Source organism: Megascapheus bottae, chromosome 1, assembly GCF_031878675.1.
Source record: "Megascapheus bottae isolate mThoBot1 chromosome 1, mThoBot2.hap1, whole genome shotgun sequence".
NCBI classification, from domain to species: Eukaryota; Metazoa; Chordata; class Mammalia; order Rodentia; family Geomyidae; genus Megascapheus; species Megascapheus bottae.
Genome location: NC_143509.1, coordinates 54,806,728 through 54,822,015, shown reverse-complemented (window position 1 = coordinate 54,822,015; position 15,288 = coordinate 54,806,728). Strand labels below are relative to the sequence as shown.

Below are 15,288 nucleotides of genomic sequence, written 5' to 3'. Positions count from 1 at the left end.
CATATCCCTTGAGCCACAAGGCCACTTCCTGTTTTCTGGTAATTAATTGGAGATAAGAATCTCAAGGACTTTTTCCTTAGTGCCTTGGCTGACTTTGAACCTCTATCCTCAGAACTCAGCCTTCTAAGTAGCTAGGATTACAGACGTGAGCCAGCAGATCATCCTCAGGCTGGATTTTATAATTAAGAATATCAGAAGATTAGCATGGCTTGGTGGAATGTAAGACTTGGGGCTAGGAATGTAGCTTGGTGGTAGAGTACTTGTCTAGCATTCATGAAGCCCTCAGTTCAATTCCCCAGTACCACATAAACAGAAAAGGCTGGAAATGGTGCTGTGGCTCAAGTGCTAGCGCTCTAACCTTGAGCACAGTGGCTCAGGGACAGAACCTAGGCCCCGAGTTCAAGCCTGGTCCTAAGTCCAGCATTAAAAAAAAAAGAACATGGGCCCGGGAGTTTGGCCTAGCGGTTAAAGTGCTTGACTAGCATGCACAAAGACCCGGGTTCGATTCCTCGGTATCCCACATACACAACCAAGCCGGAAGTGGCAGAGACGAGACTGCGACGGCGACAGAGAGCGAAAGAAGCGAGCTGAGCTGAAGTGAACAAAAGCCCAACCGAGTGGTGGCCGGAGCGAGCGGGACCGGAGCGTGCGGGAGCGAGCCGAGCCAGAGCCAGCGAGGCCGGAGCGAGCGGGGCCAGAGCGAGCAGAGCCAGGAGCAAGCGAGAGCTGGCCAGGCCGGAGCGAGCGGGGCCAGGAGCGTGCGGGAGCGAGCCGAGCCAGAGCCAGCGAGGCCGGAGCGAGCGGGGCCGGAGCGAGAAGGGGCCAGAGCGAGCAGAGCCAGGAGCAAGCGAGAGCTGGCCGGGCCGGAGCGAGCGGGGCCAGGAGCAGGGCCGGGCCGGAGCGAGCGGGGCCAAGAGCAAGCTGGAGCGAGCCGGGCGGAAGCAAGCGGGGCCGGAGCGAGCAGGGCCGGAGCGAGCGGGGCCGGAGCGAGCGGGCCCTGAGCTAGAAAGGGGGGCCTAGCCGGGCCGGAGCGAGCAGGGCCGGAGCGAGCGGGGCCTGAGCTAGAAAGGGGGCCTAGCCGGGCCGGAGCGAGCGGGGCCGGAGCGAGCGGGGCCTGAGCTAGAAAGGGGGCCTAGCCGGGCCGGAGCGAGCAGGGCCGGAGCGAGCGGGGCCAGAAAGAGAAAGGGGCCAAAAAAAAAAAAGAACATGAGACTCTTATCTCCAATTAATCACTAGAAAAGGGGAAGTGGAGCTGTGGCTCCAGGGGTAGGGCAGTAGCCTTGAGCTGTAAAGCTCAGGGGCAGAGCCCAGGCCCAGAGTTCAAGCCCCTTAACCAAAAAAACAAACAAACAAACAAACCCGCATATATCAAATTATCAGACACTGGTGGTTCATGCCTTGTAATCCTAGCTGAGGCTGAGATCTGAGAATCCTGTTTGAAGCCAACAGGAATAGGAAAGTCTGTGAAACTCTCACCAATTAATCAGCAAAAAAAAAACACAAAAACAAAAACAAAACCTGAGCTATTGCTCAGGAAGTAAAGTGCCAGCCTTGAGTGAAAAAGCTAAAAGGACAGTGCCCTAAATTCAAACCCCAGCACTGTCACACACTAAAAAGAAAAAGAAATCAGGAGACTGAACTTACCTTACTTAAACCATGTCAAACTACCCTACAAAATGTACTGATGTTATGATGAGTCTTGTGTAGAGAGGGACTTCCTCTCACTGGGCTCAGTGACATCATGAGTTCAATACACAGTACCACCACCAGCAAAAAACATGAGTCTCCATTAACTCACAGTAACTAAATACATTTCTGAATACTGTCATTCACCAATTAGCTATCTTCTCTGCTTTATTTTGTCCTGTTAATAGAGCCATGCATATTTCATATGTATGCATACCATCTATGATACATATTCATAAAATCATCATTCAAGTTTCAAACACAATTCATAGTATAAGTGGCATAATGGCTAAGATGGACTCATTTTACCACAGGAAGCTAACCAAAATAATTCATCCCTTTGGTTACAATAACCCTGGGATTCCTAATTTCATTCTTAAAATTATGAACCAAAAGCCGTGCATGGTGGCTCACGCCTGTAATCCTAGCTACTCAGGAGGCTGAGGTCTGTGGATCAAGAGCCTTATCACTAAAGAACCGGAGACCTTTTTTTTTCTTTTTTTCTTTTTTTTGGGGGGGGGGTCAGACATGGGGCTTGAACTCAGTATCTGGGCACTGTCCTGGGACACTTTTTGCTGAAGGCTAGCACTCTACCACTTGAGCCACAGCTCCACTTCTGGCTTTTTCTGAGTATGTGGTACAGAGGAATCAAACCCAGGGCTTCATGCACTCTACCTCGGCCACTAGGCTACATTCCAGGCCCCAAGAAGGTGAGACTCTTATCTCCAATTAGTCACTAGAAAACAGGAAGTGGGACTGTGGCTCAGGGGTAGGGTGGTAGCCTTGAGTTGAAGAGCTCAGGGACAGTGCCCAGGCCCAGAGTCTAAGCCCCATGATCCACAAAATTAAAAAGAAAAAAAAATTTTTTTTGAACCAAAATCTACCCCCATAACAAAAATCAAAAAGAGGAAAAAATGAAGAGATGAAGCTTATTACTCTAGCACTCCTGTAGTTCCTTTAAATTTTCATTCACATTAATGAAAATTAAAAATGTAGACTTGGGGCTGGGAGTTTGGCCTAGTGGTAGAGTGCTAGTCTAGCATGCTTGAAGCCCTGAGTTCAATTCATTGGTACCACATACACAGAAAAAGTTAGAAGCTCTGGCTCAAGTGGTAGAGATCTAGTTTTGAGAAAGCCCGAGGACAGTGCTCAGGCCCTGAGTTCAAGCCCCAGAATAGGAGGGAAAAAAAGGAGAAAAAGAATAAGAAATGTAGACTTTGTCCAGGCAGTATTTCAGAGGCCAGCAACTTAAACTGAAAGCTGTTCAGAATAAGGTTTAGAGTAGCAGAGGCAGGTAGTCTATCCTGCTTTGCCCATGCATTTTAGTTTGTTATGGCCATCAGTCTAACTCACAAACACCGGGAGGGTAAGCATCTTTTCTGGGCAATGGCAACATCAGGGCAAATGAAGTTTTGAGCACCTTATATTTGCTAGGCTCAAGAAAGAGCTGAGTTAGGGGCCGGAAGTTTGGCCTAGAGTGCTTGCCTAGCATGCACAAAGACCCAGGTTCGATTCCTCAGTACCACATACATGGAAAAAGGCTGGAAGTGGTGCTGTGGCTCAAGTGGCAGAGTGCTAGCCTTGAGAAAAGCCCAACAGTGCTCAGTGCTCAGGCCCTGAGCTCAAGCCCAGGACTGGCAAAAAAAAAAAAAAAAAAAAAAGAGCTGAGTTAGACAGTTCCTCACCTTACAGTCAGGGTAGTGAACGAATTACAACACAGGCAAAAGCAGAAGTGTGGGGGGGAGGGGAAACAGAAAGAAAAGAACCCCAACCTTTGGGGTTGGAGGCGGTCCTCAGTTGACTGATGACTAACCAAAGAGAAAGTTCCGAGTCCCAGTCTGGATTAGATAGATGGCAAAAAGGCAAGCAAGCAAGTCAGACAGAAAAGTGGGTACAGAATAAAACCAGAGCAAGAATCCGCTCTTAAGATCCATTTTTATAATTCCTCAATACAGCTCCATGAGTACCTGTTGAATGGATTTATGAAGCGAATCTTGCTAAGAAAAAAGGTGAAGTCCTAAGTTCAGATGAACCATGATCAAGCTGCCGGTGGAAGCCGGTGGACAGCTTTGACCTTCCAACCTCTGCAAAATAACCAGGCAGCAGTCTGCAGCCCAAGACCACACCGGCGAGCAGGACCCTTACCTGTACTGCCAGCCTTTAGCGCCGCCGCCGCGGCTGCTGCTGCTGCTGCTGCTGATTCCGCCCGCACCGCCGCCGCCGCCGCCGTGCTTGCTCGGAGTGACGGCCGCGGCCAGGCTCTCCAGCTTCCCTTCGCTCTCCGACACTTTCATGCTGGACACCGGCTCACTCCCTTGCATCCTAACTCCCAGGTGGCCGCGCCGCGGGGCGCGGGGGAGAGGGCCTCGGCGGGGACGTCCCGGGAGAGGGGACCGGGGGTTCCCTCCCTTTTCTTCTCCTTCTCGGCACTCCGACGGCGACCGATGCCTCTAGTGGAGTCCGCGGCGGCAGCGGGACGCGCCAGCGGTCCACGAAGGGAGGCTCTGCATGCCCACCGGCATCCAAACTTTCCGGCGGGCGAGGGCAGCCCGGAGCGACCGCCCTCTCGGCCAAAGCGAGGGGAGCGAAAAGAAAACTATCACCCAGCTGCAGGACGGGGCGGCGTACCCGGAGGAGGCCCCGCCGGCGCCGAGGAGGAGGCGGCGAGGGACGCGGCCGCGGTCTGACCCCGGGGCTCGCTGCTCCCCGACGGTCCCTCAGCGGAGGCCCCGTCCAGCCCGCTCGGCGGTTCCCGCCGCAGCCCCGAGGCCTGGCCGGGGCCGGCGGCGCGCGGAGCCCGGGGCAGGGCCGGGGCCTGAGCCGGTGCGCGGAGCCCGGGGCCGGGCTGGGCCGGGCTGGGCCGGGCCGGGCCGGACTGGGGCGGCGGGGGCGGGCCGCCGGCTCGCAGGGCCACCTGTCCTCCGGCCGTCGGCGTCCGGAGACACCTCCAGCAGCTCCTCCAGGCCTGGTCCTCGCGGGGTCCCCGGGAGCGGCCGAACCCCCAGCGCCGCCGCTCGCTCCCGCTCCAAACGTAAACGCTAGGGCCGCCGCCACCGCCCCACCCACAGCCCCACGGCGGGTCACTCGCTCGCTCTCGCTCCCCCGCCTCGCCTTCCGGAGTAGCGTGAGCTCACTTCCCTCAGAGCCGAAGCGCCGGACGCCATCTTTGGCGAGGGCACCGGGCCCTGGAGGAGGCGGGGTCTCTGGGAGTGGGCGGGGCGCGCGCTGACCTGGGCTCCAGCCCGCCGAGCCGGCAAACAGGAAGAGCGGTGGAGCAGGGAAGACGGAGGACTTTGACCTCGGCCTTGGCAGCCAAGTCCTGGCCTTCCACTGGAGGAATCATTCCACGCATTCTTGGAAAGCAAGGATTCACATACTCAAGGGGTAGCAAGCAGGGTGCTACTGCTAGACACGATAAATATCCATTAAACAATTAAACTAGGCTATTCTAGCTGCACATAGAGAATTCGTTTTAATGAGGAAACGGGGAAGGAGAGAGACTACTTAGCTGTTATACAAGCGAAGGGAGAAATGGTAGTGGTTTGGGCTAGAAGGAGCAGTGCATGCACACTGTATCTCAGATGAGGCTACTTACTGCAGATGAATTGAATTTGCAACAGTTCTTGCGCAGCCCTCCACTTCTGGTCCAGCACTGTCACGGATCCCAGCTCGGACCATGCGCCTCTGAAACTCCCAGACACCATTAGCCATTCGTATTTATGAATGCTGTTGCGACAGATGATTGTGATTTAGGATTTATAGTTAGTCTTCACAGTCCAACACTGAAGTGAAGATCTAATTAGTGGGACCATAGAAATAACCCACCCTATCTAGGCCGGGCGTGGTGGCTCACACCTGTAATCCTAACAACTCAGGAGGCTGAGATCTGAGGATCAAGGCTCAATACCAGCACTAAAAAGTCAGTGAGATTATTATCGACAATTAATTACCAAAACACAGGAAATGGCACTGTGGCTCAATGGAAGAGTTCAGAGACAACGCTCAGGCCCAGAGTTCAAGTGCCAGGATGAACAAAAAAAAAAAGAAAGAAAGAAAGAAATGGGGGGCGCGGTGGCTCACACCTGTAATCCTGGCTACTCAGGAGGCTGAGACCTGAAGATCAAGGTTCAAAGCCATCCCCAGCACAAAAGTACCTGAGCCTCTAATCTCCAATTAATCTCTAGAAAATGCAAAGTGGGACTTGGCTCAAGGGTAGGATGGTAGCCTTGAACTGAAGGGCTCAGGGACAGCACTCAGGCCAAGTTCAAGCCCCATGACCCACAAAAAAAAAAAGGAAAAGAAAAGAATGATCCACCCCAGTCTTAGCAGTAATAAAAAGTGTGATAAGGAACATGCCAACTCAAGGACAAGGACTCAAAATTTTTAGGGGTAGCATTCTCACCTTAGCATGAATCCCTGGGTTCAATTCCTGGAAACCACATACACAGAAAAAGCCAGAAGTGGCCCTGTGGCTCAAGTGGCAGCTGTTTTTTGCTACCCTTGAGCAAAAAAAAGAAAAGAAAAAGAAAAGAAAGGGTCCAAGGACAGTGCGTAGGCCCTGAGTTCAAACCCCAGGACTTCCAGAAAAAAAAAAAAAAGCTTTAAGGATGCTGAAACTATTTTGTCATTGCTTCTAGTGGTTGGGGAGATTTGGGGACTGGCTATGGGAATCATAACTGATGTAGCTACTGGAAACATAAAAAAAAAATACAGGCTCAAAAGGACAGGCTGGAGGCTTTGCTCAACTAGTAGAACACCAGGCATGAGCAAGCAAACAACTAGCCAAATAAGAGCATGTTTAAGCCATGGTACTGGCACATACATACATGAACACACAAGAATGGTTGTATTTGGTGAGGGTGTGCGGTCATCTGCTAGATAGCTCTGCAGACATACCACTCAACATATTTCTGAAGGGCCGGGAGTGTGGCCTAGTGGTAGAGTGCTTGCCGAGTATGCACGAAGACCTGGGTTCGATTCCTTGGTACCATATACATAGAAAAAAGCCAGAAATGGTGCTGAGGCCCAAGAGGTAGAGCTCTAGCCTTAAGAAAGCCCAAGGATAGTGCTCAGGCCCTGAGCTCAAGCCCAGGACTGGCATCTGTAGATGTCTATATTAATTGATATCACTGGAAATCACCAGATTGTAGATGTCAGAATATGCAGGTATCAGCTTCAGGGTCATCTCCATAAAGCCTTTCCTGGCCGCTGTATGGGCAGTAGTCCCTCCATCCCTCAACTCTGCTTTAGATTTTACTAGTAGCTGACTTTTTTTTTTTTGCCAGTCCTGGGGCTTGAACTCAGGGCCTGAGCACTGTTCTTGGACACTTTTTGCTCAAAGTTAACGCTCTACCACCTGATCCACATTGACCCTTCCAGCTTTTTCTGTGTATGTAGTAGGAAGAAATTGAACCCAGGGCTTCATGCATGCTAGGTGAGTACTCTACAACTAGGTTATGCTTCCAGCCCCTCTGAGACCTTTTCTTTTTTCTTTTTTTTTCAGTACTAGAGACTGGACCCAGGCCCTCAAACTTCCTAGGCTTACCACTCGATCATCTGACATTAGATGTTTTGTTGGACATTTTCTGAATACACAATGTGCCTGTTGTGAATTACTGAAATGGAAGCTCCACCAGCAACAAGTTCCTTCCACTCTTCTATCTTTGGAACTTGGGTATTGCTTGACACATGTGTTGGGTGAGTGAATGGCTATGCTATAGTAGATTAGGAAATATACATTTTGGAGAACTGGAGTAGTAACTCAGTGGTAGAGCATTTGCCTCATGTATGTGAGGCTCCAGGTTCAACCCCTAACACTGAGGGTAGGGACAGGGAAAGAATATACTTTGGCAACAAAATCCTGGCAGCGTCACATTGTGAGAGTGTGTGTGTGATATTTGAGCAGGCTACTGTTGATGAGCCTCAGTTTTCCTTTGCAAAACACAAACAGAATGAAACAAAAAGACACATAGAAAATGTTAAATTCTGGCCTCTAGTTAGCACTGAAAACTGGTCAGCTGACTGTTTTTATTTTTGTTTTTTAAACTGCTTTTTTTTTTGCCAGTCCTGGGGCTTGAACTCAGAGCCTGAGCACTGTCCTTGGGCTTTCTCAAAACTATAGAGCTCTACCAGTTGAGCCACAACTTCTAACTTTTTCTATGTATGTAGTACCAATGAATTGAATTCAGGGCTTCATGCATGCTAGGCAAGCACTCTACAGACTATACTTCCAGCCTTTTTTTTTTTTGTGGGTCATGGGGCTTGGACTCGACTTGGGAGCTGTCCCTGAGTTCTTCAGCTCAAGGCTACCAACCTACCCCTGAGCCTGGACATTGTTCTTGAGCTCTTCAGCTTAAGGCTACTGTCCTACCCTTGAGCCAAGCCCCACTTCCTGTTTTCTAGAGGTTAATTGGAGATAAGAGTCTCAGGTCCTTTTGTGCCCGGCCTGGCTTTGAACGTTGATCCTCATATCTCAGCCTCCTGAATGGCTAGGATTACAGGTGTGAGCCGCTGTGCCCAACTCCCAGCCTTTATTTTTATTTTTTCCTGGTCCTGGAGCTTGAATTTAGGGCCTGAACTTCTTTTGTTCAAGGCTAGAGCTCTACCACTAAAAACACAGCTCCACTTCCAGGTTTTTTGGTAGTTATTGGAGAGAAGAATCTGATAAACTGTTTGTCAGGGCTGGCTTCAAGGAATTATCCTTGGATCTCAGACTCCTGAGTAGCAAGGATTATAGACATGAGCAACTAGCACATGGCTAAGCTGGTCACTTTATTGCCAGTCCTGGGGCTTGAACTCAGGGCCTGGGCACTGTCTCTGAGTTTTTTGTTTTTGTTGTTGTTTTTACTTGAGCCATGGTGCCATTTCCCACTTTTTCTGTTTATGTGGTACTGAGGTAGCTTCAGGCATGCTAGGCAAGCACCCTATCACTAAGTCTCATTCTCACTTTTCTTTTTTAAGCCTCATTTTCACTTTTTTATGTACTCTTTTAACTCAATGCAGAGAAGGAAAGGAAAATGTGGTTTTCTTCCCTAACGCACAAGAGGCCTGCTTTCTCTAGGAATCTGAGACATGGAGATAGGGAGGGAGGCAAGGAAAGAAAGAAAGGAGGGAGAGGAAAGAAAGGAAGAAAGAAGGAAGGAAGGAAAGAGGGAAGGAAGGAAGATGTTCATATTCCTAAAGGAATGCAAAGTCTCAATTAGGAGCCTCACATACCCCTAGCCCTCCCTCCCCAGCCCAGCAGGATGATTCAGCTATAGGGCTCCAAAACAGCAGCATTTCACTGGAGGTACTGGCTGCTAAGCTCAAAGCTTGTAGAGGAAGTGAAAAAAATGCAATTTAGGTACAGGATAGAAAAGAGCTGTGCTTGCATTTGGATAAAATAAATTTCTTGCACCCATTGTTTCTTTGTCCTTTGTGCCTTTCCTCTGAATCCTCCATGGAGCTTAAAATTATATCACTTATTACCTTATAGGCAGTAAACTTAGCTCTTAAAATTGTATTATAAGCAGGTGACAGGGGCTCATCTGCAATTCTAGCTTCTCAGGAGACTGAGATCTGATGATCCTGGTTCAAAGCAAGCCTGTGCAAAGAAATCTGAAACTCTTAACTCCAATAATACAAGAAAGAGCTGGAAATGGACGTGTGGCTCAAGTGGTAGAGCACCAAACTTGAATGGAAATAAGCCAAGCAAGAATGCAAGTGTAAAGCTGAGTGTGGTGGCTCATGCCCGCAATCCTACCTACTCAGGAGGCTGAGATCTAAGGATCTCGGTTCAAAGGCTGACACTAAAAAGTCCATGAGGCTCTTATCTCTAATTAATCACCAGAAAACTGGAAGTAGGGCGGTGGCTCAAGGGGTAGGGCGGTAGCCATGAGCTGAAGAGCTCAGGGACAGGGCCCAGGCCCAGAGTTCAAGTCTCACAATCAAAAAAAAAAAAAAAAGAACCCAAGTGTAGGCATAAACATACAAATTACACCTCTGTGTTTCTCTTTGGTCTCACTGTGTTTGTCTAGAATCCTGTAAAATTTATCATATCCCAGTGTATTTTAGATCTAATTTCTGCATATCAGAGAAAACATGCCTTTTGTCTCTCTGAGCATTGCTTACCTCAATTAACAGATTTTTATTATAATCCCATCCATTTCCCTACAAATGGCATAATTTTATTCTTTCTAATGCCTGTTTAAAATTCCATTGTGGGGGCTGGGAGTTTGGCCTAGTGGTAGAGTGCTTGCCTAGCATGCACAAAGACTGGGGTTTGATTCCTTGGTACCACATACACAGAAAAAAAAGCCAAAAGTGTTGTTATGGCTCAAGTGGTAGAGCTCTAGCCTTGAGAAAACCCAAGGACAGTGCTCAGGCCCTGAGCTCAAGCCCAGAACTGGCAATAATAATAATAATAAATAAAATTCCATTGTGTATAGGTACAACAAAATAATATACTTTAAAATGTATCTTCCTCACATACAATGGAGGGACAGGAAATCCTAAAACCTGCTGGAGTCAGAGAGAGGAACGTGAAGTATCATATGATGTTCATCATCTTCTCCCACTATTTCAGGTAAAGAAAGAAAGGTGGACTTAATCTTTGTAGATAGAATTCATTTGAGCCCTCTTCCCAGTGGCATCCTAGAAAGTTGTTTAAAGCTAAATTTACAGAGGATTCCCACCTGTCTTCTGGGTTGGCTTTTCTTTTTACTTCCTGTTCCATGTGAAACTTCCTCCTTAGTACTTTTACATGTGTCTTTCTTTGGTGGCTTTACATTGGTATTTGTTCCCAGAGCGACACATGGTACTGTGGAGTATTGTCTGTCACTTAACTCCTCTGTTTTATTTTATTTAGGCATGGTCTCACCATGTATCCTCACTTGGCCTTGAACTAGTAATTCTCCTGCCTTAGCTTCTCAAGTGCCTGAGGTCATAGCTGTGCACATATTCACATATTCTACATATTCACCAAGCGTCACTTTCATTTTCCCCACTTGGGTTCATCTTAGAACTAACCCATATATAATTGAGACTTTACCCCACTCAGTAAGAGGAAAACCGGCAGAATCTGTTGCACATGAGCAGTGCTGAGTTGAGGAGGAATCAAATTAAAGAGAAGTGGGGCTAAGTTGTCCAGCTGAGGGGACGTGGGGAGCTAAGGAGAGCAGCAGGCCACTGAGCTGAGCAGGGGACACAAGGCACTGGACAAGATACAAGAATACAAGGACTTGCAGGACTTCAGGAAGACCCACTCCAGGCAAGGCCCCCAGTTCACATGGACTCTCAATTTACTTCAGGCTCCCAAGTGCCCTCACACATTCCAAGTGCCCAAGTGCCCATAGATCCTCCAGTGCCTGCAAATTCTCTCCTTCCCTCAGGACGCCAATTGTCTCTGCTTCCCCTACCACCAGTTACCCCAGGTACCCCTATGTCTGCATTTGCAGCTCCCCCAGAACACCAATTTCCTCTGGTCCCCCAACCACCTCGACGTCTCTCAGTTGCCCCAGATACCCCAATGTCTGCATTTGCAGCTCCCCCAGAACACCAATTTCCTCTGGTCCCCCTACCACCCCGACGTCTCTCAGTTGCCCCAGATACCCCAATGTCTGCATTTGTAGCTCCCCCAGAACACCAATTTCCTCTGGTCCCCCTACCACCCGGCCATCTCTCAGTTGCCCCAGATACCCCAATGTCTGCATTTGCAGCTCCCCCAGAACACCAATTGTCTCTGATCCTCCTACCACCTCGACGTCTCTCAGTTGCCCCAGATACCCCAATGTCTGCATCTGCAGCTCCGCCAGAACACCAATTGTCTCTGATCCTCCAACCACCCTCACATCCTTCAGTTACCACAGGTTCTGTGGTGTCTGCATTTCCAGCTCCCTCAGAACACCAATTTTCTCTGGCCTCCCTACCACCCCCCCATCTCTCAGCTGCCCGAGACCCACCGAGCATTGTCGATCCTTTAGCTCCCTCAGGATCCCAACGTACTCAAGTCGTCCTAATATGTCCCTCAGATGCTCTAGATACCCCAGTGTCTTCAGACTCAGGCTCCCTCCCTATCCCAGGCCCCTCAGAGCAGCCCTGCTCAGCTCTCAGTGAAGGCCAGAAGAAAGTGCTGGAAGCTACTTTTAGGAGCACGAAGTACCCCACGTACCGTCAGATAGTGCAACTGGCGGAAAAGCTGAACTTGACCAGGTTGAGAGTGCAGATGTGGTTCAAGAACCGTCGGGCTAGGAAGACAGGCCAGTTATCGGAAGTGGAATTGGACCACGCTGCTCCCTCATCCCCCAGGGCCGGGCCGAGCTCAGCTGGAGCCCGTCCCTCACACCCGCAGCACCGGGGTTTCCATCACTCCTCTGAAACCAGGCCTTTGGCTCTGCTCCCAGAAGTCAGGCTCATCTCCAGAAGCGTGTGGCCCTGGGAGGCTCGGGAGCTCCAAACCCAACCGCAGGAAGGCGTCCCAACTGCCGCAGCCTCAGACGACCCTCCTGCTCCAGACCCAGCCGCAGCCAGAGGCCCAACCACAGCTGGAGCTCCATTGCCGACCAGACCTGCGGCCTCAACTAGAGGCCCAACCCCGACCTCTCCTGGACGCCCGATGCCGCCCAGAGCCCAGAGCCCAACCACAGCCCGAGCCCCAAAGCCAACCTGAGCCGGTTGCCCTATCCCAGCCTCGGCAGACGTGGATCCTGCATCGTGGGCACACCCAGCTTACTTCTATTCCTCTGTATCCAGGACTTGAACTTTCTTACAAATTACGGAGTCCCTCTGCTCCAGACCGGGTCGGGCATTGGCCTTGCTTGAGTACAACTTTCAGAAGGGCTCAGTCAGAGCCCCATTCACAGCTTCTCCTGGGGTTCCACACTCAGCCGCGGTCCCTGCCACAAGTGAAAACCCAGTGCCATCCAGAGCAGGAGGCCGAACCACAACCAGAGCTGGGGTCAAGGCTGCACTGAGAAGCCCGGTGCCACTCAGAGTGGCAGCTAGAGGCCCAACCCTAATGCAGCCAGTGCAGTCCTTTCCCCAGTTGGAGGCCCAATGCCTCCCGGTGCTGGAATCCCAGCAGCAGCCACAGAGGGCCTTGCCCAAGCTCAAGGCCCAATGCCAACTACCGCTGGAGTGGCAGCAGCAGCTGAAGGTCTCACTCGAACCACATCCAGAGCTCTCCACCACCGCCCGGTTCTCAGCCACGGCCACAGCCGTCCCCTGACCTCCACGGCTGCACGTCAGCGATCTCTCTTCACAGGGTGTAATTCGCTCACTACCCCAAGCTTCTCTCAGCCCTCTACCCCTTTGGGGAGTCCTGCTCTCTGACTCAACACCCACCCGTATCCCAAGACATTGTCCATGAGATGCTGACCGTGAGGAGAGGACACATCAGACTTGAGAAGCCTCGGAATTGGCCCTATTTTGCATGGAACCCAGGACTTCCTGAGCACCGAGCAAGCCCCTCCATGACTGAGCTACAGTCTCAGCCCTAGAGGATGGGCTGTGCCCACAGCATTCTGAACAGCACAAAAGGCTTTGGCCAGTGGTCCTTCATGCTGTGCTGGTTTTTTTTCCACTGTGCTGACACTGCTAAATGTCCCCTTCTCCCCATCATGGAGAAGCCCACAGGAGCCTTCCCTCCACTTCTACAGCTAGGCTGCCAAGTATGGTGAGGCTTCGCAGTGCTCGTGGGGTTGGACCCCTTCGCACTCCAGCTAATGGGCCTCCTTAGCCACACTGGGACTGCAGACCTTAACCCCGTGCCCTGTAAAACGTTTTTCTTTTGGACTTAAGGTCTTCGGACATGCTGGACTAATTCTACTGTAGGACTGGGAGACTTTACATTTGTGCCCTCATGGTGAATTTTTTTTTTTGTTGTTTTCGTTGGTTGATTTGGGGCTTTGAGGTTGCTGTGTTTTGGTTTTGATTTTGTGCTAGTGGACAGAGCCCAGGGCCTTACACATGATAGGCTAGGACTCTCTGGGAGTGAGTTACATCCCCAAACTCCCAGCTTTGTGGTTTGAGGACTGAGATATTGAACGTTGTTGTTTTTACTCCTACTACCCACCTCCCCCCTCCTCCTCCTCCTCCTCTTCCTCTCCTCCTTCCATCTCCCTCTCCCTCCCCCTCCTCCTCCTCCTCCTTCTTCTTGTTGCTATATAATTAGAACTTGATAAATGTCAACTGATATGTAGTTAAGAATTATACTGTCTACATTTTTATTTTACTAATAATTTAATGTACTTGGTTTGGAATATTTGGAATCATTGGTTAATTCCTCTTGGTTTGTTTTTGTTTTGTCTGTTGATCGTGGGACTTGAACCCTGGGCCTGATCTCTTCAGCTCAGAGCTACTGGCCTGCGCCTTGGTCTGGGTATTGTCCCTGAACTCTTTAGCTCAAGGCTACCACACTACCCCTTGAGCTCTTGAGCCATTTCTTGTTTTCTGGTGGTTAACTGGAGATAAGGGTCTCACAGACTATTTTTAATGCCCAGGCTGGCTGTAAACCACAATCAGATCTTCTGAGTAGCTAGGATTACAGGTGTGAACCATCGTGCCCAGCTTTCCCTTTGGTTTTATACAAGCATTTGATTTCTTTATATAAAATTATTTTGGCAAATATACTGTAACTATTTCTTTCTTGGGGGGCAGGGGAATTTTACAGAATAAATTTTTTTGAAAGAAAAGACTTCTCTCCCCTGGCTTTGTATTTATTATTATTAGTAGTAGTTATAATGATGATGATTATCGGTCATGGTGTTTGAACTCAGGTCCTGGACGCTGTCCCTGGGCTTTTTTGCTCAAGGCCGGCAGTCTACTACTTTCAGTCAGAGCTCCACTTTTCTGGTGGTTAATTGGAGATATGAGTCTTATGCCCTTTCCTGCCTGGGCTGGCTTTGAATGGTGATCCTCAGATCTCGGCCTCATGAGTAGCTAGGATTGCAGGTGTGAGCCACCAGTGCCAGACTGGGTCTGTATTCTTTTCTGCAATGTATGCCAAAGTGACAGCAGTTCTTTTTAGCTCCTGCCAAGCACTCTCCACTGTTGGCATAGCCTGTGGATTGTGAAGCTTATTGACAAAGCCAGTCATTTAAACTCCTAATGACAGTTTCTACAGAAACAAGGTTACCTCCGGTCATCCAGTTCTCAGGGGAGTCCACGAATATCTATCTAAAAGATAAGCTGCCCATCTGCTACACAAGAGGTTTGGGGGTACTTGGTGTTCCAGTTCTGGCATCAAGAGACACAGCTCTCCCTTACTCCCTACTTGGCTGGATAGGCAATGAGAGACAAGATTGTGCCAAGAAGGGAGCTAGGAGGACAGCTTGTTCTGGGAAGCAGGACCAGAATCTGGATTCTCTGCATTTCTAGCCCTACCAATCTCCAGCATTTTGACTAAGAAACAATAGGGGGGAAAGTGAGCAGAAAAGAACCTGGCTAGACAGAGAAAAAGGACCCTTCCCACAGAGATTCTGCTACCCTGCCCATGGCCTCCAGTAGTCATGTGTGCACGTGTCTAGACCTCACACCACCAGGTCCTGGAGTACTCACACACATGGGCCTCTGGCATCCTGTCCTGGCCCATTACTGCCCCTGGAAGACTTGCATGTGGACAGTTGA

At 50.0% G+C, this 15,288-nt stretch overlaps 2 protein-coding genes across 3 annotated transcripts in view; both read right to left on the bottom strand.

The window, feature by feature from the left end:
* Osbpl11 (oxysterol binding protein like 11) overlaps positions 1-11,942 on the bottom strand; it is a 77,123-nt gene extending 65,181 nt beyond the window's left edge. Inside the window, exon 1 of one of the 2 annotated variants that reach the window (XM_090344848.1) lies at positions 11,834-11,942. Coding sequence is in view for 1 of the 2 variants with exons in the window: in XM_090344841.1 (XP_090200967.1) it covers positions 3,832-4,007 (176 nt within the window). In the remaining variant the exon portion in view is untranslated. Of the gene's footprint in view, positions 1-3,831; positions 4,477-11,833 lie in introns of those variants that run through there. The other variant, XM_090344841.1, reaches the window with a different exon arrangement.
* LOC150069214 (uncharacterized) lies at positions 4,609-12,620 on the bottom strand. Its single transcript, XM_090344860.1, has 3 exons — positions 12,328-12,620; positions 5,282-5,412; positions 4,609-5,039 (listed from the first exon to the last, which is right to left on the bottom strand). Exons 2-3 carry the CDS (start codon positions 5,395-5,397, stop codon positions 4,826-4,828), a joined length of 330 nt encoding a protein of 109 aa, XP_090200986.1. The 5' UTR covers positions 5,398-5,412; positions 12,328-12,620; the 3' UTR covers positions 4,609-4,825.
* Positions 12,621-15,288: the final 2,668 nt, after the last annotated feature.

Bases quoted from the DNA above. Each gene is read 5' to 3' on its own strand.
- LOC150069214 (XM_090344860.1), bottom strand. From the start codon at position 5,397: ATGGCTAATGGTGTCTGGGAGTTTCAGAGGCGCATGGTCCGAGCTGGG. The intron at 5,040-5,281 runs GTAAGTAGCCTC...TTGCTTTCCAAG, and splicing joins GCAAATTCAATTCATCTGCA to AATGCGTGGAATGATTCCTC.